Source organism: Scyliorhinus canicula, unplaced genomic scaffold (assembly GCF_902713615.1).
Source record: "Scyliorhinus canicula unplaced genomic scaffold, sScyCan1.1, whole genome shotgun sequence".
Lineage (NCBI taxonomy): Eukaryota > Metazoa > Chordata > Chondrichthyes > Carcharhiniformes > Scyliorhinidae > Scyliorhinus > Scyliorhinus canicula.
The window spans coordinates 451,543-476,917 of NW_024055909.1; the positions used below are offsets into that span (position 1 = coordinate 451,543).

The following is a 25,375-nucleotide window of genomic DNA, read 5'->3' on the forward strand; positions in this document are numbered from 1 at the left end:
ATTTTGTATTCAGCTGTGTTCTTTTGTAATATGGAGTTGTTAATAAACTAAAATATCTGTATTCGCCCATGCAGAGAATTCTGGGTAGCATGGTCCACCATTTAAATGTAAGAAAAAAGAAAGATGATGTGTCAAAACCATAGAAAAGAAGAACAATATAAAATAACAAACATAATTTGCTTCCATTCCGCATAAGTGTCAGACAAAATTAATATATTAATTGCAATCAAATACTGTGACTTAAATCCTTCAGTTTATCATGTTTCTTTAACTGAATTTCTGAATTCAGATTCATGTTCTCATTTCTTTCTTCCTCTGAGCCTCTGAACTCGATCAGACAGAGTAATGTAGGAGAGTGGACACTGATTGTCCTGGGAAACAGCAGCAAGAGGAGCTCAGAGGCCAGAAGGGCAAGGGAGCAGTGAGGTCAGTCACCAGACATGAGGGCTGGAACCCGAGTTGCTCAGTCAAGTGAGTGAATGTCTTTTTTTTATTAGTGCCACCAGTAGGCTTACACTGCAATGAAGTTACTGTTCGGGTACACTGAGGGAGAATTCATAATGTCTATTTCACCTAACATGTGGACTGTGGGAGGAAACCGGAGCACCCGGAGGAAACCCACGCAGACATGGGGAGAACGTGCAGACTCCGCACAGACAACGACCCAAGCCAGGATTCGAACTAAGGTCCAAAAATTTATATTTTAAGAATGTCTTCCATCAACTGGGCAGTTGGCTATTTGTCGGTACTTTGATTTCCTAAAGCTCCTGTTTCGAGTTTCAGACAGTTCTGTGCCAGGTGAGATGTTTAAAGGCTTCTCATCTTCCTCTCTGCATATTGATGTTCATTAAGGATACATAAATTGTTCTCCCTGTGTCTGCATGGATCTCAGCCCCAAAGATGTGCAGGGTAGGTGGATTGGCCACGCTAAAAAGGATACACAAATTGATTTCCCTCTCGTTAGATATCTATTTTCCAATATTAGATGGATAGGGTTTCCCACATCGACGCTACGACCAGGAAAGCATAACAGCGCCGGTAGCCTTGTGGGTAGCACAATTGCTTCACAGCTCCAGGGTCCCAGGTTCGATTCCGGCTTGGGTCACTGTCTGTGCGGAGTCTGCACATCCTCCCCGTGTGTGCGTGGGTTTCCTCCGGATGCTCCAGTTTCCTCCCGCAGTCCAAAGATGTGCAGGTTAGGTGGAGTGGCCATGATAAATTGCCCTTCGTGTCCAAAACTGCTCTTAGTGTTGGGTGGGGTTACTGGGTTATGGGGACAAGGTGGAGGTGTTGACCTTGGGTAGGGTGCTCTTTCCAAGAGCCGGTGCAGACTCGATGGGCCGAATGGTCTCCTTCTGCACTGTAAACTCTATGATATCTATAATACTTCCTCAGGAAACTATGGAAATCCAGCATGTTCACGTTGAGTCTTATGATTTTTACAGATACAGGAAAACATGCTAGGAAAACATCCTATCTGGCTGCATCACAGCCTGCTGTGGCAACTGCTCAGCCCAAGACCATCAGAAACTACAGAAAGCAATGAACACAATTCCAGTCCTCAGCGCCTAAGTCCCACTGCTGACCACTACGCCACATGTCTCCCTCTTACTTGGATTTATATATGATTTTTATCCCACTCGCCCAATCTTCACATCATCGCAAACAGAAATCACTAGTCACTAATTGGGATGATCAATGGCGCTTCCATTACCCGGCATTCGCCGCGGTGGAGAATGTCCCCGATCGACACCGCAGGACAGCAGTGCGCAGGCGCATTTCCGGGAGTAGTTGGAGTATGCGCGGCGTGTGGTGGCGCCTGGGAAAGAGACGCTTCTTTGCCTCCTGGGCAGCGGGTAAGGATGCGGAAATCTGGAGGAAGCGATAGAGCCCACTCTGAAGTGAGAGAGTTTCTAAACACCGCGTGAAGGCCCTAAACTAGGAAGACGTACCTGTAGGTCCTGCGTTTGCAGCTTCGGGTCTTTTCCTGATATCAGGCATAATTCAACAGCCGCCATCTTGATTCAAATGGAGCGGCGCGCATGCGCGGGTGCGGTGACGTCTGCGAGGCTACGTAGTCTCGCCCGGCCAGGTCCTAGTGCCCGAATTTATAGCATCTGACTGCAGTGTCCCTCAGCTTGATTCATTTATTTGTCTGGCTAAAAGGATGGTCTCTTTCCTAATGTTCCCAATTTAAGGGCTGGTTTCCCCAGGAGATGGCTGACGTTTAAGGGGGCAGTAAATTAATATTGGGAAGAGATATATCTGATGTAGTGGACCGTCACACAGTGATGCTTTACAGCACCAGGGACCTGGGTTCGATTCCCGGCTTGGGTCACTGTCTGTGCAGAGTCTGCACGTTCTCCCCATGTCTGCATGGTTTCCTCCCGGTGCTCCGGTTTCCTCCCACAAGTCCCAAAAGACGTGCTGTTAGATGACATTGGACATTCTGAATTCTCCCTCTGTGTCCCCGAACAGGTGTCGGAGTGTGGCGAATAGGGGCTTTTCACAGTTGCTTCATTGCAGAGTTAATTCATAGAATTTACAGTGCAGAAGGAGGCCATTCGGCCCATCGAGTCTGCACCGGCTCTTGGAAAGAGCACCCTACCCAAGGTCAACACATCCACCCTATCCCCATAAACCAGTAACCCCACCCAACACTAAGGACAATTTTGGACACTAAGGGCAATTTATCATGGCCAATCCACCTAACCTGCACATCTTTGGACAGTGGGAGGAAACCGGAGCACCCGGAGGAAACCCACGCACACACGGGGAGGATGTGCAGACTCCGCACAGACAGTGACCCAAGCCGGAATTGAACCTGGGACACTGGAGCTGTGAAGCGATTGTGCTATCCACAATGCTACCGTGTTGCCCTGATGTCAGCCTACTTGTGACACTAATAAAGAATATTATGTTCTGAAGGTTAGTCTTTGGATTTCTCTTCCACAGGGAGCAGTGGAGTCAAGGGGGGTGTCATTGAATATATTGAAGCACAAGTTGGACAGATATTTTATTGACAATGGACTTAAGGGTTATGGGGTTCAGGCAGGAAAATAGAGAGAAAGCTGAGATGAGGAGGGATTTTTTCACTTGAGGATGTGGTGAAGCTTTGGAATTCTCTACCCCAGAGGAATGTGGAGTCTCAGTCATCAAGTATGCTCAAGACAAATATTGATAGGTTTCTAGATGTTGAAGATATCGAGGGATATGGGGATCGTGTGGGAAAATGGTGCTGAGGTAGATCGGCCAAGGATCTCATTGAATGGATGAGCAGACTCGGTGGGCCGAATGGCCTACTCTTGCTCCTATTCTAATCTCTGTGGCCTGGTCAGGAAGCAGTGAGCTGAGCTTGGATCTGTTAATCAGCCTGAATCAGCACCTTCAGGAGAATAGGGAGGGTGAATATTTGATACAGCAGAGTGAGAATGGAGGGAGATTGTGTGGGATGGAGATTTACAGTTTTTGGAGAACGAGAGACTAAATAATGTTCCATAGAAACTAGAATTATCTGTTCTGAATTTCTATCCTGTACTAACAATGATGACTTTTGAAAATTGTTTTTAAAGGATATTGGAAGGGGAGGAATTATAGACAGAAATCTCAAACATCACGTCTCGATGTGACAAACTCGCTCGATTCCTTCTAATCCGAATATCATCGGGCTCTGAATATCATCGACGAGAAGGAGAAATGTTTGTCTGATCTGTCGGCTTCAAAAGATTTTAAATGTGAGCGTGACTTGGAAAAGCACCGAGACCCACACAACACACAACCGAGTGAGAGAGTTCCAGTGAACTGACTGTGGAAACATCAGTGTGACTGGAAAAGCACCGAGACCCACACTACACACACCCGACTGAGAGACTTCCAGTGAACTGACTGTGGAAAGAGTTTCAGCGGGTTGCACAAATTGAAAAAACACCACACCATTCACAGTGAGGAGCGACAGTGCACATATTCTGTGTGTAGCCAAGGCTTCCAGTGATTGTCCAATCTGGAGAAACACGAGGGGGATACCCAAAACATGGAGAAACCGTGGAAATGTGGGGACTGTGGGAAGGGATTCAGAGCCCCATCCGAGGTGGAGATTCATCAACGCAGTCACACTGGGGAGAGGCCATTCACCTGCTCTCAGTGTGGGAAGAGATTCACTCAGTTATCTAACCTTCACATACACCAGGGGGTTCACACTGGAGAGAAGCCATTCACCTGCTCTCAGTGTGGGAAGGGATTCACTCAGTTATCCAGCCTGCAGGTACACCAGCGAGTTCACACTGGAGAGAAGCCATTCACCTGCTCTCAGTGTGGGAAGAGATTCAGTCAGTTATCCAGCCTGCAGGTTCACCAGCGAGTTCACACTGGAGAGAAGCCATTCACCTGCTCTCAGTGTGGGAAAGGATTCACACAGTTATCCAGCCTGCAGGTACATCAGCGAGTTCACACTGGAGAGAAGCCATTAACCTGCTCTCAGTGTGGGCAGAGATTCCGTGCTTTATCCAGCCTGCAGACACACCAGCGAGTTCACACTGGGGAGAAGCCATTCGCCTGCTCTCGGTGTGGGAAGGGATTCATTCAGTTCTCCAACCTGCAGACACACCAGCGAATTCACACTGGGGAGAGGCCATTCACCTGCTCTCAGTGTGGGAAGGGATTCATTCAGTTATCCAACCTGCAGACACACCAGCGAGTTCACACTGGGGAGAGGCCATTCACCTGCTCTCAGTGTGGGAAGGGATTCATTCAGTTATCCAACCTGCAGATACACCAGCGAGTTCACACTGGGGAAAGGCCATTCACTTGCTCTTAATGTGGGAAGGGATTACATTGAAAATAGGAGCTGGAAAAGGCCATTTGGCCCTTAGCGCCTGCTCTGCCATTCTTTATGATCATGGCTTATCATCCAACTCAATAGCCCAATCCCGCTTTCCCCTCCATATCCTTTGATTCCCTTCGCCCTAAGTGCTATATCCACCTGCTTCTTGAAAACATACAACGTATTGACCTCAACTATTTCCTGTGGTAACAAATCCCACAGGCTCACCACTCTCTTGTTGAAGAAATTTCTCCTCATCTCTGTCTAAATGGTCTACCCCGTATCCTCAGACTGCGACCTCTGGTACTGTACACTCCCGCATTGTGAAAATCTTTCCTGCGTCTACCCTGTCAAGTCCTGTTAGAATATTTTAGGTTCTATGAGATCCCTCATTCTTCTGAACTCCAAGGAATACAATCACAACCTATTCAATCTATCCTCGTACGTCAGTCCCATCATCCCAGGAATCTGGTGAACCTTTGCTGCACTCCCTCGAGAGCAAGAACATCCTTCCTCAGATAAGGAGACCAAAACTGCACACAGGTATTCTAGAAATGGCCTCGCCAAGGCCCTGTATAATGACAGCAAGATATCCCTGCTCCTGTACTCGAATCGGCTCGCAATGAAGGCTAGCATACCGTTTGCCTTCTTTACCGCCTGCTGTAGCTGCATGCTTACCTTCAGTGACTGGCGTACGAGGATACCCAGGTCTCGTTGCACATTCCCCTCTCCTAATTTATGGCCAGTCAGCTAATAGTCTGCCTACTCGTTTATGCTACCAAAGTGGATAACCTCGCATTTCTCCAACTTATACTGTATCCGCCATTCATTTGCCCACTCGCTCAACTTGTCCAAATCACACCGAAGGATCTCTGCATCCTCCCCATAGCTCACCCTCCCAAGCAACTTGGTGTCATCTGCAAATTTGGAGATATTTCATTCTGTTCCTTCATCTAAATCCTTAATATATGGGGTGGCACAGATGTTAGCACTGCTGCCTCACGGTGCTGAGGACCAGGATTCAATCTTGCCCAGGAACACTGTCTGTGTGGAGACACATTCACCCCATGTCTGCTTGAGTCTCACCCCCATAACCCAAAGATGTGCAGGGTAGGCGGATTGGCCACGCTCAATTGCCCCTTAATTGAAATGAAAGAATTGGGTACTTTAAATATTTTAAAATATCATTAATATATATTGTGACTCTGTGGGGATCGAGCACCGATCCCTGCCGTACCCCACTAGTCACTGCCTTACAATTTGAAAAAGACCTATTAATTCCGACACTTTGTTTCCTGTCTGCCAACCAGCTTTCTATCCATCTCAATACAGTACTCCTGATCCCATGTGCTTTAATTTTACACACTAATCTCTTCTGCGGGACTTTGTCAAAAGCCATTTGAAATTCCAAATATACCACATCCACTGGCTGCCCCTCATCAACTCTACCACTTACACCCTCAAGAATTCCAGTAGATTTGTCAAGCATGATTTCCTCTTCATAAATTCATGCTGATTCTGTCCGATCCTGCCACTGTTTTCTAAGTGCTTTGCTATAAAATCTTTGATAATGGATTCTAGAATTTTCCCCACTGTCGATGTCAGGCTTACTGGCCTATAATTCCTTGTTTTCTCTCTATATCACTTTTTAAATAGTGAGTTACATAAGCCACCCTCCAATCTGCAGGAATTGATCCAGAGTCTATAGAATCCTGGAAGATGACCACCAATGCTTCCACTATTTCTACAGCCACTTCTTTAAGTACTTTGGGCTGCAGATTATTAGTCCCTGGGGATTTATCAGCCTTCAATCCCATCAATTTCCCCAACACCATTTCTCTCCTAATATTGATGTCCTTCAGTTCCTCCCTCTCACTAATTGCGGCGTTCCCCAACATTTCTGGTATCTGATATGTGAAATGAATGAAATGAAAATCGCTTATTGTCACAAGTAGGCTTCAAATGAAGTTACTGTGAAAAGCCCCTAGTCGCCACATTCCGGGGAGGCTGGCACGGGAATTGAACCCACTCTGCTGGCCTGGTTCTGCTTTACAAGCCAGCTGTTTAGCCCACTGTGCTAAACCAGCACCTCATTTGTGAAGACAGAACCAAAGTATGTATTTATTTGCTCAGCCATTTCTTTGTTCCCTATTATACATTCCCCTGTTTCTGACTGTGAGGAACCTACATTTGTCTTCACCAATCTTTTTCTCTTCCCTTACCGATAGAAACTTTTACAATCAGCCTAATTTCCTGTTTTATGCCATTTCCAACATTACCACTGCAGTTTGGGGGTCTATATACGACGCCCACTAATGTTTTTGCCCCTTGGTGTTTCTCAGCTCTACCCATACAGATTCCACATTGTCGGAGCTAATATCCTTCCTCACTATTGTATTGTTTTCCTCTTTAACCATGGGCCTCATGGGTAGCACGGTGGTTAGAACTGTTGCTTCACAACGCCGGGGTCCCAGGTTCGATTCCTGGCTTGGGTCACTGTCTGTGCAGAGTTTGCACATTCTCACCATGTCTGCTGGTTTTCCTCCAGGTTCTCCGGTTTTCTCCCACAAGTCCTGAATTCTCCCTCATTATACCTGAACAGGTGCTGGAGTGTGGCGACTAGGGGATTTTCACAGTAACTTCATTACAGTGTTAATGTAAGCCTACTTGTGACAAGCATAAAAGTTATTATTAATCAGCACTGCCTTTTCCTTTTTGTCTCCCCTTCCTAAATACTGAATATATTCAGTTCCCATCCCCGCAGCCATGTCTCCATAATTCCCATTATATCACATGAGTTTACGTCTTATTTGCGCAATTCACTCGGTTATGCCGTCCGCAGTCATAACAAGGAGTTCACACTGGGGAGTGGCCGTTCACCTGTCCTCAATGAGCGAAGGGATTTTGTAATTCATCGCACTGTCTGCATTTTGTTCATTCTGTTGGTCAATGGGGATGGTCAGAGGGTTTCTTTCTGCTGGTCTGGTCGGTCTCACGGCTTCGTCTCCAGTGGGGTGATTCTCTTTGAGCCTTCTTGCAAATATCTCGTTGCACATTTCACAAGGATCAAAGAGAGAAAGGGTGTTTGGAGGTTAGAAGATGTTTCATTCTCTTTTCTGTTTGGAAACCCCAAAAATCATGCCACATTGCCACGAAGATGGACTATGGTGGTTACATGGTCCTTTTGTTTAATTTATCTTGGTGCTTCTCACAGAAAAAAACTATCAGGTTATGAGGTGCACATACCGGCTGAGGTTAGCCAAGGTCTGTGTCAGTATTTATGCTCCGCATGATCCTCCACCCGCCCCTCTACATCTCCCCCATCAGTATCGCCTTCTATTCCTTTCTCCCTCATGTATGTATCTAGCTTTACGCTCAATGGATTCATGCTGTTCACCTCAACCACTCACTGTGGGAGTGAGTTCCACATTCTCACCACTCACTGGGTAAAGAGGTTTCTGCTGAAATTCCTATTAGATTATTGAATTTCATTTCATTTCATTTCATTGAATCCCTTCATAATATTAAAGACTTCCATCAGATCACCCATCAGTCTTCACTTTTCCAGAAAAAAACAGCCCCAGCCTTTCCTGAGTGTTAAATGCTCTCAGTTCTGTAGATTATGAATCTTTGTTGCACCTTATCCAGTGCTTCTATTTCCTTTTTCTAAATGGAGATCACCAATGTTGCCAGTGCTCCCAGTGTAGTCTAACCCTGGTTCTGAACAAGTTGAACATTTCCTCCGTGCTTTTCAATTCTATCCCTCTAGAATGGAATCCTATATATGGAATCCTATATATACTTTAGGAAAGATGTGAAGTTCTTAGTTGAAAATTGAAATTGAAAATTGAAAATCGCTTATTGTCACGAGTAGGCTTCAATGAAGTTACTGTGAAAAGCCCCTAGTTGCCATATTGCAGCGCCTGTTCGGGGAGGCTGTTACGGGAATCGAACCGTGCTGCTGGCCTGCCTTGGTCTGCTTTCAAAGCCAGCGATTTAGCCCAGTGTGCTAAACAGCCCTATAGTTAGGATGTAGAGGACATTAACGAGAATGAAATGGAAAATGAAAATCACTTATTGTCAGAAATAGACTTCAAATGAAGTTATTGTGAAAAGCCCCCAGTCACCACATTCCGGTGCCTGGGGAGGCTGGTACAGGAATTGAACCGTGCTGCTGGCCTGCCTCAGTCTATAAAGCCAACTATTCAGCCCTGTGCTAAAGCAGCCACTTAGATGGCACCAGAGATAAGAGACTCCAGTCAGTTGGATTGAATGGAGCAGCTGAATTTCTCTCCTAAGATCACAGCATCTGGAGGGTGGGGAATGGCGCCATTCAGTCTTGTGCGATTATGTCGGCTCTCTGTGGAGGAAGCCAGTCTGTCCATTGCCCCGTTCTATCCCCAAATCTCTGTTGGTTCATTTCTCTCAGTAACCGTCTAATTTCCTATTGAAATCCTTCCGTCATCTCTGCAACTCCGACCTCATAGGCAGTAGGTTCCAGGTTGTTCCCATTCCCTTCACATGGACACAAGGCTGCTGGAGCACAGAGGAGTCTATTTGGCCCATTTATTCCATTCCAGCTCTTTGTACAGCGACCCATTTAATCCCAGAGTTTGACTATTTTGTTTTCTTTTTCAGAATGCATTAAATTCCCTTTTGGAAGTTACAGTCCAGTGAGATTCCAGCACCATTTATGGACAGTGCATTACAAATCACAACAACTCGCTGTGTTTTACAACAAATAATTGTGAAATGAAATGAAAATGAAAATCGCTTATTGTCACGAGTAGGCTTCAATGAAGTTACTGTGAAAAGCCCCTAGTCACCACATTCCGGCGCCTGTCCGGGGAGGCTGGTACGGGCATATGGTGTGTCTGGATTTTCGTAGAATATTCAAAGGTGTGAATGACATGGTTCTGGCACAAAATTAAGACTCAATCTTTATCAATTATTCTGGTGAGGACACCGAGTGTAATATATCCAAGTTTGCGGACAATTAGAACAAATGTACATTTCTATAAAACCTCACTCCCACTGAACCTCCAAAAGAGTTTTAAAGGCAATGGAGTACTTTTGAAATATATTCACTGTTGTAATGTAGGAAGCTAAATACGCATGTGTAATCACATTTTGTTTTAAAATTGTTATTTTCATGATAAAAAAAATTTAGAGTACCCAATTCACTTTTTCCAATTAAGGTACAATTTAGCCTGGCCAATCCACCTACCCTGCACATCTTTGGGTTGTGGGGGTGAGACCAACAAAACCACGGGAAGAATGTGCAAACCCCACACTGCAGTGACCCAGGGTCGGGATTGAACCTAGGGCCTTGACGCCGTGAGGCAACAGTGCTACCCATTGCGCCACCTTGCTGCCCGTAAATTGTTATTTTCATAATGTATTCACTGGCCTTAGTAATAAGGTCAAGGAAGCCCTTTTATACCTCTTAATATGTGCCTTGCTGCAGCCATTTCGCCTTCTGTACCTTTTCTATATCAACTATGTATTGATTTAATCGCAAAAAACAATAATTAAATTCAAGTTTATTCAGTAGTGAACATTGATTATGATCAGTGAATTGGTGTGTTAGGTCATTATATTGCAAAGACTAGATCTTTTTTTTAAAAAATAACACGATCAACCAAAATGTTTACAGAAACTGCAGGGCTATCAGAATTTGTTTGAAAAAATAAATTACTCGATAATTTTGAGAAGTTACGAGATGTGGTGATAAGCCTGCATAGAATATTACATGTACTCAGCAGTGTGACCTCCCACCAGTAGCTGGCATCAGGCATCAGTCAGGTGACATCCGGCTACCAGCAGAAGGTTGTTTGGCATACACGAGGCCAGTCGCACATAAGCGTAATTCCAAGAGAGTCTAATGTAACTCTGTGATAACTTAGTCTGTACAGCATTCTGATCGTTACCTTACCATGTGTACAAATGATACACTAACTGAATTAGAGGAAATGTTAGAGATTTAACTGAACCACATTTTTGAAAGATTTGGCCTTCATGATAGAGAAACAGGAAAAGCCACTCAGGGAGATGAGGAAATCCAGCCTCAGTGCGGATTTGCTGTCACCCCTCCTTTCTTATACATGAACGGTATTTAGGCTGCAAAACGTTTCACACCAAAACACAGAGGGGTCAAATATAAGCATCACATAATTCTCAATTCACTTCCATTTAACTATATTTGACTTTGTTTGAAAGCTGTCTGTGGTCAAACTGAACAAAGATTCATGGGATTTGTGTTACCCAGTTAAACGGTTTCTTTTCTTGGTCAGTCATGTTTGCAATTCAATGGTATATATTTCAGAGTTATTCAGGGTGAAGACTCGAGAGCTATTCAATTCAAAATTAAGTCATATATAACAAGTAAATATACAGATGTTCAACATTAAATAAACAAATGTTGAGTAAAATTGGTGGAAATTTTCTGTAGGAAGATAAGAATGATTGAACAGAGCATTGTTCCGTTAGATATTTACTGAACAAATGCTAAAGTTCAATATAAGTTCTATATCTTATGGTCTTACAAATTGAGACATCTGTTTTAAAGGAACAGCTGTCTTCATGTAATAAGTGACCTGGCCTTCCAGCCGAACCATTGAAAGCTGCAGCAAGACTGTGCAGTTGAACGTTGCACAGGTCCATTGGTACTGTGCTTCCAGCTGTTTCTGTAGCATGGAAGTTATCACATTCACCTAACGCGCAAAAGGTGTCTGGTTCAAAACTAGCAGAAGCATTAAATACTTCTCATTTATGATGTGGAGATGCCGGCATTGGACTGAGGTGGGCACAGTAAGAAGTCTTACAACACCAGGTTAAAGTCCAACACGTTTGTTTAGAATCACTAGCTTTCGGAATGCAGCTCCTGCCTCAGGTGAATGAAGATGTGGGTTCCACAAACAAATATGTAGAAAAATTCAATGATGCAAATTGGTACTTTGAATGCGAGTCTTTGCAGGTAATTGTCTTTACAGGTCCATACGGTGCGACTAGAGAGAGGGATAATCACAGGTTACAGAGGTGTGAATTGTCTCAAGCCAGGACAGTTGGCAGGATTTCACAAGCACATGTAATGTGACATGAATCCAGGGTCCCAGTTTAGGCCGTACTCATGTGTGCGGGACTTGGCCATCAGTTTCTGCTCAGCCATTCTGCGTTCTCACACGTCCTGAAGGCCAAACGCTTACCCGAAGATCGGAGACTGAATGCCCTCGACTGATGAAGTGTTCGCTGACTGGAAGGGAACATTCCTGCCTGGCGATTGTTGCGCGATGTCTGTTCGTCCGTTGTCGCAGTATCTGTTTGGCCTCGCCAATGTACCGCTCCTCTGAACATCCTTTGCTGCAGAGTATGAAGTATATAATGTTGGCCGAGTCGCACCATTACACGTGTTCTCACGTGTAATGTTGGTACCCATGTTAATGATCTGGCACATCTTGCAGAGGTTGCCATGGCACGGTTGTGTGGTGTCAAGATCGCTGTTCTCCTGAATGCTGGGTAGTTTGCTGCAATCAATGGTCTGAGGTTGTGCGGTTGTTTGGAGGCAAGCAGTGTTGATGGCCTTGGCAAGATGTTCGTCTTCATCGATGATGTGTTGAAGGCTGCAAAGAAGATGTCATAGTTTCTCCGCTCCAACGAATTCATCAGGCGAATGAGGCACAGACCTCATTCCACAGACCCCAAGAGGCCTACAGCGAACCCAATGAGACAACCAATGAACCGGAACAGCGGACTGAGCGATCCAGCCAGCAGCAAGGATTTGAAAACACCACCCATTGAAACAATCTGATCAGCTGATTCTACAGCTCCTCTTCCACTAAACCACTCAGAAGAACTGCCTCAAAGACTTTCTTGTCCAAATTCTGAACTCACATCTTTCCCCTCTTTACCTGTTGTTTCCCATCATTACATATTACATAGAATTTACAGTGCAGAAGAAGGCCATTTGGCCCATCGAGTCTGCACCGGCTCTTGGAAAGAGCACCCTACCCCCTACCCAAGGTCAACACCACCTTATCCCCATAACTCAGTAACCCCACCTAACACTAAGGGCAATTTTGGACACTAAGGGTAATTTATCATGGCCAAACCACCTAACCCGCACATCTTTGGACTGTGGGAGGAAACCGGAGGACCCGGAGGAAACCCACGCACACACGGGGAGGATGTGCAGACTCCGCACAGACAGTGACCCAAGCCGGAATCGAACCTGGGACCCTGGAGCTTCAAAGTGATTGTGCTATCCACAATGTTACCATGCTGCCCATCATGCTCTCTCAGTGCTCATCTTGTCTGTGAGACTTACCCTTTGCTCCTTTGACCCAATTCTCACGAATTTATTTAACATCCAACTTCCACAATTATATAATTTACAGTGCAGAACAGGCCATTCGGCACATCGAGTCTGCACCGGCCCTTGAACAGAGCACCCTTCTCAAGTACACACCTCCACCCTATCAGTACAGGATAGAAATTCTGAACAGTTAATTCCTGTTCCTGCGGAATATTTTAGTCTCTCTTCTTTCACCAAAGCTGTAAATCCCCGTCCCACACACTCTCCCTCCTCCCTGGGTTGAAATCCAAATAAAGTATTAGATCATTATTTCTGTATCCTTTTACCAAAGTTATATAATTAGAGGTAAGAATATTCTTCATAAGTCACTTCATTCATGACTTGTGACAGACATTAATCTGAATGACCCTGACAGAGCCGACAGAATAACAGATGTGAACCTTGTGTCCAGAAATGACTGTGGAGATTTGATGAGCAATCGCGAAGGTCGTTTCTCCAAATCTTCCAGGGTTTCCTTTGTTCTTCCTCGCCCGCTCGAACTAAGTTATACCGGATATCAGACTCGGGGTCCATTCTGGTTCTCTTCCTACTGACTAAATAACTTCAATCAAATATGGAGAAGACTGAATCCACCGTTCGGTCCCTGCTCCAAACTCCATTCCTCACATACCGACTCCATCCCTCTGCCTGGCAACAGTCTGAGACTTAGCCAGTCTCTTTGTAAATTTGGTTTCATACTTGATCCAATATGAGCTTCTGACCTAGAACATAGAACAGTACAGCACAGAACAGGCCCTTCGGCCCTCAATGTTGTGCCGAGCCATGATCACCCTACTCAAACCCACGTATCCACCCTATACCCGTATCCCAACAACCCCCCCCCCCCCATTAACCTTACATTTTTTAGGACACTACGGGCAATTTAGCATGGCCAATCCACCTAACCCGCACATCTTTGGACTGTGGGAGGAAACCGGAGCACCCGGAGGAAACCCACGCACACAGGGGGAGGACGTGCAGACTCCACACAGACAGTGACCCAGCCGGGAATCGAACCTGGGACCCTGGAGCTGTGAAGCATTTATGCTAACCACCATGCTACCCTGCTGCCTCATAGAATTTACAGTGCAGGAGGCCATTTGGCCCATCTAATCAGCACTGGCTCTTGCTAAGAGCACCCAAACTAAGCCCACACCTCCACCTATTCCCATAACCCCCCCTAACCTTTTTAGATAATACGGCAATTTACCATCGTAACCTCCAGATTCGACAATTCCATTACATACCTGGCTGCTCTCCCACATTCTACCTCTGGAAACTTAAAGCCATCCAAAAGTTTGCTACCCATGTCTTAATTCACAGCAAGTTCCTTTCCCCTATGATCCCTGTGCTCCGAGACTTGCATTCGCTCCCAGTCAATTCTCACCCTTGTTTTCAAATCCCTCCATGGCCTCGTCTCTCCCTGTGTCTGTCATCTCCTTCAGCTCCACAACCCCCTGAGATATCTGCACAGCTCTGATCCTGGACTCTTGTACACCCCCGATTCTAATTACTCCGCCATGGTTTTCAGTTCCCTTGGCCCCAAGCACTGAATTCCCTCCCTAAACCTCCCCGTCTCCACCTCACTTACCTCCTTTCAGACTCTTTAAAACTCACCCCTTTGACCAAGTTTTAGGTCACCTGTCCTAATATCTCCTTTTGTGTCTGGGTGTCTCACTTTGTTTTATGATGTTCCTGTGAAGTTGACTGGGATGATTTATGATGTTAAAGGTGTTATATAAATAGAGGTTGTTGTTGACTGTAGCCCTGACCTCCTGTTTTACAATATCCCATTGGTTTCACAACAAACTCTATCTCTGATGTTTTGCCCCCTGCGGGTTTGCATCCTCTATAAAGACGGCGGCCGTTAACTCAGGCCTGTCACCGGGAGCAGGCCGCAGCTGTCCCGCCGCTCGATGCAAACCCGGGCCCGGAAACTTCTTATTGGGGTTTGGAACCTCCACCGGGTTTCAGTGAAACCTGCCACTTCGCGGCTCTGCCAGAGACCTGCTCCTTTTGCGGCCTGGTGGAGACCGTGGAGCACGTTTATGTTGTATGTCCCAGGCTGCACTCCCTCTTTGATTTCTTGACGTTGTTGTTGAGGTTTTATTTGCACTTCAGCCCCACACTCCTGATCTATGGACATCCGGTGCGGCAAGGGGCGGGGAAGGCGGAGGACGTCGCCGTGAATCTGCTCCTGGGCCTGGCCAAACTAGCCATTTATCGGTCCAGGCAGCGGGTGAGCGAGGGGGTCGTCCAGCCCGACAGTCTGCCCCTCTTCCGCGGCCTCGTTCGTGGCCGGCTGTCCCTGGAGAGGGAGCATGCAGTGTCCATGGGCACACTGGAAGATTTCCGTGCTCGGTGGGCGCCGCAGGGGTTGGATTGCCTTATCTACCCTGATTTTCACACTCTAATTTGACAGGTTTTAGATAAGTTTCTGTTCCCTTGTTCCATTTGGGTTGTGCTCCACTCGTTGTTTTAGCAGCACCCCCTTCTTTTGTTTTATCCATTATTTACTTTATGTTCTTTTGCTTAGTTCTTTTCACACCCAGCATCATGCTAAGGCAGATGCTGGCTTAATCCTGCATATGAACATAAATGTGCAGGTCTCAAAACTCACAAAATAATTTTTACAAAAAACGAACATCAACATCAGACATAAACTAAAGTAGTGAAGCCCCAAAACAGCTTCAGTGAAACCTCCCGGCCGAGTCCAGCATTGGCACTGCGCATGCCCCAGCTCACAATGTTCTGGGAATGATTGACGGCAGCTCTGATCCAATAGGAAGAGAAGGATGGGCCTGGAGGACCGAGTGGTTGTAGCGGGTCCTCCAACCAATCGGAGTGAATGAGGGGCGGGGTCTGAGCCCGGTCTCCCACGTGAGGTGGAGCATGCGCTGTGCCGAGTACAGTTCAGGATTCAGGCGGTGGGCTGGAGATCCCTGGTCCGATCCCGGTTGGTGAGTCATGAGGGAGGGATGGAGCCGGCCCGGCGGATGGGTCTGGAGGCTTCATAAACACTCCGTGTCACCCAGAATACGAATCTCGGATATGGCAGTTGAACCGGCGAAAGGTGCTCGGGCTTTTCTCTGAGACAGGCCCGGGTGGCCGGGAGAACGCGGACGGAGCGAGTGTCCCGGCTGTGCTCCGCCTCCCATTCACTCTGATTGGCTGGAGGACCAGCTGCTCCCGGTTAGTCCTCCAGCACCGCCCCCTGAGTTGGAGCAAAACCTTCAGCTTCATCCAACAGATAGAACAGAGAAACATAGAGCACAGAATAGGCCCTTCGGCTCACGATGCTGTGCCCAACCTTTGTCCTAGATTAATTCTAGATTATCATAGAATCTACAGTGCAGAAGGTGGCCACTCGGCCCATCGAGTCTGCACCGGCTCTTGGAAAGAGCACCCTACCCGAGGTCAACACCTCCACCCTATCCTCATAACCCAGTAACCACACCCAACACTAAGGGCAATTTATCATGGCCAATCCACCGAACCTGCACATTTTGGACTGTGGGAGGAAACCGGAGCACCTGGAGGAAACCCACGCACACACGGGGAGGATGTGCAGCACTCCACATAGACATTGACCCAAGCCAGAAATCGAATCTGGGACCCTAGAGCTGTGAAGCCATTGTGCTATCAACAATGCTACCGTGCTGCCCTCAAGAACAAATTAATCTACACTTCATTATTCTACCATAATCCATGTACCTATCCAATAGCCGCTTGAAGGTCCCTAATGTTTCTGACTCAACTACTTCCACAGGCAGTGCATTCCATGCCCCCACTACTCTCTGGGTAAAGAACCTACCTCTGACATCCCCCTATATCTTCCACCATTCACCTTAAATTTATGTCCCCTTGTAATGGTTTGTTCCTCCCGGAGAAAAAGTCTCTGACTGTCTTCTCTATCTCTTCCCCCGATCATCTTATAAACCTCTATCAAGTCATCCCTCATCCTTCTCCATTCTAATGAGAAAAACCCTAGCACCCTCAACCTTTCCTCATAAGATCTACTCTCCATTCCAGGCAACATCCTGGTAAATCTCCTTTGCACCTTTTCCAAAGCTTCCACATCCGTCGTAAAATGAGGTGACCAGAACTGCACATAGCACTCCAAATGTGGCCTTACCAAGGTTTTGTACAGCTACATCATCACCTAACGGCTCTTAAATTCAATCCCACTGCTAATGAATGCTAGCACACCATAGGCCTTCTTCACAGCTCCATCCACTTGAGTGGCAACTTTCAAAGATCTATGAACATAGACCCCAAGATCTCTCTGCTCCTCCACAATGCCAAGAACCCTTCCGTTAACCCTGTATTCCGCATTCATATTTGTCCTTCCAAAATGGACAACCTCACACTTGTCAGGATAGAAGTCTTACAACACCAGGTTAAAGTCCAACAGGTTTGTTTCAAACACGAGCTTTCAGAGCACTGCTCCTCCCTCAGGTGAATTAAGAGGTATGTTCTAGAAACATATATATAGACATAGTCAAAGATGCAAAACAATGCTTTGAATGTGAGCATTTGCAGGTAATCAAGTCTTACAGAGACAGGGGTATATCCTCGTTTGCGGGCTACTTGAATAAATGTTCATTTCTATAAAACCTTGCACCGCCCTGGACCTTCTGAAGTCTTTTAAAGCCAATGAAGTACTTTTGAAACATATTCACTGATGTAATGTAAGAAGCTGTAAGTACGCATATGTAATCGTACTGATTAATCCAGTGTGTTCACTGTCATTGGTAACAAGTTCAAGGAAGCCCTTTTATACCTCTAACACGTGGCTTCCTGCAGCCATTTCACCTTCTGTACCTTTTCTATATTAACCATGTATTGATTTCATACCACAAAACAATAATTACATTTATGATTATTCAATGGTGAACATTAAGTATCATTTGTGAATTGGTGTATTCGGTAATTATATTGCAAAGGCTAGATCTTTATTTTTAAAAATAACACCTTCAACCAAAATGTTTCCAGAAACTGCAGAGCTATCAGAATTTGATTGAAAAAATAAATTACTTTGTGAAGTTACTGGACATCATATTCTGCCAAGACTGTGGGCCAGGCAGTAGAGTAATGGTATTGTTACTGGGCTAGTAATCCAGAGACCCAGGTTAATGCTCTGGGGATCTGGGATCGAATCTGCCTATGACAGATATTGAAATTGAATAAAAGTCTCAAAGTATAAGTCTTAACGGTGACTTTGTCGATTGTTGTAAAAACCCGTCGGGTCCTTCAGGAAATCTGCTCTCCCTACGTGGCCTGGCCTACACGTGACTCCAGATCCACAGCAATGTTGTGGTTGATTTGTAAGTGCCCTCTGAAATAGCCGCACAAGACACGCAGTTCAAGGGTAATTGGAATGTGCAGTAAATGCTGGTCCAGCCAGTGACCCCCACCTCCCATGATTGAATAATTTTGAAGAAGGCTCAGTGAGGTACAGTGAAAAGTACTTTTTCCATATAAATTTAGAGTACTGCTTCAATAAAGCTCAAAGGAAACTTGAGAAACAGAACCTCATCCTTGATCAGTCAATTTATCTTTTATTTGTATAAATTTAGAGTACCCGATTATTTTTTTTCCAAATTAAGGGGCCATTTAACATGGCCAATCCGCCTAACGTGCACAATTTTGTGTTGTGGGGTTGAAATCCATGCAGACATGGGGAAATGTGCAAACTCCACACGGACAGTGATCCAGGGCCGGGATTCAAACCCGAGTCCTCGATCCCGCAGTCTCAGTGCTAACCACTGCGCCATATGGTGCCCTGTATTCATTAAAAATTACTGTATTAATTAGCTAAAATTCTGCAACAGATGATTAAATAGGTGGTGATCATTAATTGAGTTACAATTAGTGAAACAATTTTTTTAATGCATTGGACGTGGGCATCGCAGGCTGTGCCAGCATTTATTACCTATCCCTAATTGCCCTTGAGGGCTGGTAAGAGTCAACCACATTGCTATGGGTCTGGAGTCACATGTAGGCCAGACTGGGTAAGGACGGCAGATTTCCCTCCCGAAAGTGCATTAGTCAACCAGCTGGTTTCATAGACTTTTAATTCCAGAAATGTTATTGAGTTTAAATTCCATCATCTGTGGTAGTAGGATTCAAAACCGGGTCCCCAGATCATTATCCTGGGTTTATGGATGACTAGTCCAGCGACGATACCACTACACCACTGCCTCCCCACTGTGTAACTGGTTAAAGCTCTTTCCACAGTCAGTTCACTGGAACACTCTCACTCGGGTGTGTGTTGTGTGAGTCTCGGGCTTTTTCAGTCACACTGATGTTTGAAATCTTTTCTCATTGAGAACAGAGAAACATTTCACCTTCCACATTCGAAGGATGATATCCAGGGCCTGATGAATCAACTGACTTCTGTCCGACCTTGATTGCAATATTTAGTCTCAATTTACCGAATACAAACCTTCTATTGTCCCGTAAAAAGAGTTTACAAAACTACGGTACTGAAGACCCGGGTTTGAAACCTGGCCCTGGGTCAATGTCCGTATGGAGGTTCTGTTCCTCGAGTTTCCTTTCAGCTTCACTAGAGCAGTGCAGGAGGCTGTGGACAGAGTGGGAGTGGGGCAAGGAATTAAAATGTTAAAATGATCATAAGCTCAGGATTATGTTTGCAGACTAAATGGTGATGTTCCACAGTCACCCAATCCAGATTTAATCTCAGTGTAGGGAAGACCAAATCGTGAGCAGTGAATACACAACACTGGATGGCAAGAAGTACAAGTAAATCACTGTCACCTGGAAAGTGTGTTTGGAATCCTGGAATATGGGAAGGATGGCGATGAACTGGTGGTTGTTGCATCTGTTGTGTCTGCATGGAAATGGTTTACAGTGATGTTCATAAGAACACATGAAATGGAAGCGGGGGGAGCCTAGATGACTCTTCGAGCCACTGCATTTCTTGCTGGCTGTAACCTGCCCGTTCAGGCATCATTCTGATATACTTTCCTGTATCTTCCCCAGTCCTTCCAGATCCATTTTATGATATGGATACATTAGCTCAACAATCCTGTGAACTAATTTAGTCTGGCCCAGTGTCACCGAGCTGAAATCCAGTCTTTCTCTGAACATTATTCTTGATGCCACAGCTGACAGGTTAAGAGTTTAGCAGTAAGTGGAAGAGGCAAGTTTGTGGATGCTCTGCAGTGTTACAGACTGGCTCGTTGGATCTTGTTCTGTCCCATCTTACATTCTGCTAACAGTAAAATTACTAAAATACTGCAACATACAGGCATTTGGTGCAACGGTGAGTTTGCTGCTCAGATTAGTTAAAGTCTCCATATTGTAAAATGGATCTCGAAGGACTGGAGAAGATGCAGGAAAAGATATTTGAATTATGCCTGAACTGGCAGGTTATACCCAGCAAGAAAGATTGGACAGGGCATCACCTTTTCTTTGGAAAAGGGAATGAAGGATGGCCTGATCCTGCAAGATTATGAAAAGGTTTGATATGCTAGACAAGTGGAAGATGTTTCCACTGGATAAGAATAAATATGAGTTAGTCATTAATTAATTAAGTGCAGTTCAGAGGGAGATCACTCATACACTTCATGTGTGCAAAGAAATGGAGCCGGTGGGTAGCCGGAGAGTAATAGAAGCTGCGGAGTGACTTGGGGAGGCTTCAGAAAAACCCAGAGGAGGCTTCAACTCCCGAGTAAAATGTTAACGGTCCCGTCTTAAACAGCACCGAACAGAGTGAGAGCTGAGCGGTGACAGGCCCGGGTTACCGGCTGCCACCTTTACAGAGGACAAGGTGCCACAGGGCACATGTGCTGCGTGCCCGGACCGGTTGCCAACTTTCCCAGATTGACTGACTTGAGTCTCCAGGATTTTATTTTATTCATTTGTGGGAGTCACTGGCTGGGCCAACACTTATTGCCCATCCCTAATTTCCCTCAAACCGAGTGGCTGGCTCGGCCATCTCGGAGGGCATTTAAAGAGTCAACCACATTGCTGTGGTTTGGAATCGTGTCTGTGTGACCAGGTAAGGATGGCAGATTTTCTTTTCTATTCATTCACGGGATGTGGGAGTCGCTGGCTGGGCCAGCATTCACTGCCCATCCCTAATTACCCTTGAACTGAGTGTATTTCAGAGGGCATTTTAAGAGTCAACAAGCTGACTGTGGATCTGGAGTCACGTGTAGGGCACACCAGGTAAGGATAGAAGATTTCCTTCACTGTAGGACATCAGCGAACTAGGTGGCTCTTTGCAACAACCAGCAATGGTTTCATGGTCACCACTGGACTTTCAATGAATTCAAAATTTTACTTTCTGGCTTGGTGAGATTCATGTCTGGGAAATCATTAGGACAGTAAAGAAGATTTTTTTTGTAATTTTCTTTTAACATTTCTCTTCAGCGGATATAAAAATATTGAAAACGGGATAAAGGTTGATTGGCTGACAGTCAATCACTGTCCTATAAGGTAATGAGACCTTTTGCTTCCCAATTGGCCGAGGAAGGCAGTGTGTCACAGGGATGGATGTATTGACCGATTAAAGGCTGGAGGATGGGGGCAGGTCATGTGATCAAACCTCCAGGAATACATTTAATCAAAGTTGGCGAGGAGAGAATGTTGTGAATTTCTATCCTAAACTGACAGTGAGGTTTCTGTAAATTTACAGGATACTGGAAGAGGAGGTTTAACAGACGGGAAACTCAAACCAAACGTCACATCGCGATCTGACAGAGTCACTCGATTCATCAGAACCTGAATTTCAGCAGCATCTGGGTGTGGAAGGTAAAAGGTTTGTCTGTTCTGTCTGTGAGGGAAGATTTAAGGTCTCAGTGTGACTGGAAAAGCCCCGAGATTCACAAACCCTGGTTAGACCAAACCTGGAGAACTGTGTTCAGTTCCAGGCAACAAACCTGAGGAAGGATAGAATGGCCTCGGAGGGAGTGAGCACAGATTTACCTGAGTGATATCTGAACCCCCCGGGGTTAAATTACAAAACGAGATTACACAAAAGAGTCAGAGACATGATGGCACAGAGAATGGCATTCGGCCCATTGAATCCATGCTAGCTCTCTGGAGCAATCCAGTCAGTCCCATTCTCCTGCTCCATCCCTGTATCCTCACAGGTTTATTTCCCTCAAATCCAATTTCCTTTTGAAATCAAATGATTCATTGTGTCTATTTTCAAACTCCCTCACAGGCAAAAAGTTTCAGGTCATTGCCGCTCGCTGTGTAAAAACATATATCTCATATCACCTCATATCTCCTGTACCTTTTACATACAAACTAGGAACAGGCCACTCGGCCCCTCAAGCCTGATCAGCATTCAATAAGATTGCGGCTGATCTCATTCTAACCTCAATTTATAACCTCAACATTCTAACCTCAACTGAGGGGCTGTTTAGCACAGGGCTAAATCGCTGGCTTTGAAAGCAGACCAAGGCAGGCCAGCAGCATGGTTCGATTCCCATAACAGCCTCCCTGAACAGGCGCCGGAATGTGGCGACTAGGGGCTTTTCACAGTAACTTCATTGAAGCCTACTCGTGACAATAAGTGATTTTCACTTCATTTTTTTTCATTTCCACTCCACTTTCCTGCCGACCCCGATAACCTTTCACCCCCTTGCCCATCAAGAATCTATCCAGCTCTGCCTTAAACATATTCAAGGACTTTGCTTCCACTGCCTTTTAAGAAGTCTTACAACACCAGGTTTAAAGTCCAACAGGTTTGTTTCAAACCTGTTGAACTTTAACCTGTTGTTGCAAGACTTCTAACTGTGCTCACCCCAGTCCAACGTTGTCATCTCCACATCATGACTGCCTTTTAAGGATGCAAGTTCCAAATTCTTACAACCCTCAAGAGAATAAAAAATCCACCTCTCCATCTGAAATGGGGGCCCCTTATTTTGCAACAGTGTCCCCCTTGTTCCAGATTCTCCCACAAGAGGAAACATCCTCTCCACATTGACCCTGTCAATACCCCTCAGGATCTTTTATAGTTCAATCCAGGTTTTACCCAAAACTTTTAATCTGTGTTCCGACTGCTTGTACGATCAGTGAATGGAAACAGTTTCTTTGCCCACCTGAATGAAATCTTGACAATCTTGAGTCCCTGAATCAAATCTCTCCTCAACATCCTTTGCTGGAACCATTCTGGTAAATCTCCTCTGCATCTTCTCCAAGAACCTTCACTTCCTTCCTTTTTTTTAAATTTTAGAGTATCCAATTCATTTTTTTCCAATTAAGGGGCAATTTAGCGTGGCCAATCCACCCAGCCTGTATATCTTTGGGTTGTGGGTGCAAAACCCACACAAACACAGGGAGAATGTGCAAACTTTACACGGACAGTGACCTGGAGCTGGGATCGAACCTGGGACTTCGGCGCCGTGAGGCAGCAGGGCTAACTTTCTGCACCAATGTGCTGCCCACTTCACATCCTTCCTGAAGCATGGTGACCCGAGCTTCATAGAATTCCTACAGTGCAGAATCATAGAATTCACAGTGCAGAAGGAGGCATTTCAGCCCATCAGGTCTGCACTGGCCCTTGCAAAGAGCACCCTCCTTCAACTTAAGCCCACGCCTCCACCCTGTCCCCGGAACCCAGTGACCCCAACTAACCTTCGCACACTAAGGGCAATTTAGCTTGGCCAATCCACCTAACCGCCACATCTTGGGACTGTGGGAGGAAACCCGCGCAGACACGGAGAGAAAGTGCAAACTCCAGACATAGTCACCCGACACTCGAATTGAACCCGGGACCCTGGTGCTGTGAGGCAGGAGTGCTAACCACTTTGCCACCAGAAGCATAGTTTCAGCATCAATATTTCAGTTTCTGAAGCTCAAGGTCGAATATACTTTGCCAACTACTGTCTTAATATGTCTTGTAGACATACAAAATCCCTCTTCACCTCTTTCTCCTCCCAAAGAGGCCAGTTGGGTTTTATAACAATCCAGCAGTTTTCATGGTCACTTTCTCCCAGTGCCGGCCCCACAAATGACCAGAATCATTCTGCAATTTCACAACCTGCCTTTGTGTTTTTGTGGGGTCTCTCTCATTCCCTATTTTCTGTTTTTAAATCAGTTTCACAGGGTGTTCGAAGGGGAGGCTTCAAAGACCAGAAACTCAAACCAAGCATCACGTCAGGATATGACAGAGTCCTCAATTTATCATATCCTGAATATCAGCGGATTTTGAACATGGAAGGAACAAGCATCATTGACAGTGGGGAGAAACCGTACTTGATTTGTGTGTGTGGACGAGGATTCGCTCTATCATCAGGCCTCACAAGCCACAAATGCAGTCACACTGAGGAGAAACCGCGGAAATGTGCGGACTGTGGGAAAGGATTCATTTCCCCATCCAAGCTGGAAGCTCATCGACGTAGTCACACTGGAGAGAGACCATTCACCTGCTCCGAGTGTGGGAAGGGATTCATTGTTTCATCAGCTCTGCAAAATCACCAGCGAATTCACACTGGGGAGAGACCATTCACCTGCTCCACGTGTGGGAAGAGATTCACCCAATCATCCACTCTGTCCACACACCAGCTAATTCACACTGGAGAGAGACCGTTCAACTGCTCAGATTGTGGGAAGGGATTCACCACTTCTTCCCACCTGCTGAGACACCAGCAAATTCACATCGGGGAGACGCCATTCACCTGCTCCAAGTGTGGGAAGGGATTCAGTGATTTATCCACCCTGCAGAAGCACCAGCGAGTTCACTCCAGGGAGAGACCATTCACCTGCTCGGAGTGTGGGAAGGGATTTACTATTTCATCCCTCCTGCAGAGTCACCAGCGAGTTCACACTGATGAGAGACCGTTTCAATGTCCAGACTGCGGGAATAACTATAAAACTTCTGGGAATCTGACACGACATCAACGTCTTCACACTAACGAGAGACCATTTAGGTGCTCTCACTGCGGGACTGGGTTCACACAATCATCTCAGCTCACTGTACATCAGCGAACCCACACTGGGGAGAGGCCATTCACCTGCTCCAAGTGTGGGAAGGGATTCACCACTTCATCCCACCTACTGAGACACCAACGAGGCCACAAGTAACGACTGTGATTGGGTTTTGCTGCTTCTCACATTCAGGACTGAACCATGTTCATTTGGGTCTCTTTCTGCTGATTACAAACTCCAGCCCATTTACAGGGGCTAATATTCTGGCTAAAAGTCAAATAAATTAGATTTGTGTGAAA

The 25,375-nt window shown here is 45.8% G+C and overlaps 1 protein-coding gene across 1 annotated transcript; it reads left to right on the top strand.

Annotated features, from left to right (window-relative positions):
- Positions 1–339: 339 nt before the first annotated feature.
- On the top strand, positions 340–25,375 carry LOC119961297 (zinc finger protein 420-like). Its single transcript, XM_038788711.1, has 3 exons — positions 340–471; positions 3,573–4,808; positions 24,496–25,375. Exons 2-3 carry the CDS (start codon positions 4,031–4,033, stop codon positions 25,230–25,232), a joined length of 1,515 nt encoding a protein of 504 aa, XP_038644639.1. The 5' UTR covers positions 340–471; positions 3,573–4,030; the 3' UTR covers positions 25,233–25,375.

What these genes read in the sequence shown, in the direction of transcription:
- LOC119961297 (XM_038788711.1), top strand. Translation starts at nt 4,031, where the DNA reads ATGGAGAAACCGTGGAAATGTGGGGACTGTGGGAAGGGATTCAGAGCC. An exon ending in GGAAAGGCCATTCACTTGCT is followed by an intron (nt 4,809 to 24,495) that starts CTTAATGTGGGA and finishes CGCGGAAATGTG; the next exon opens with CGGACTGTGGGAAAGGATTC.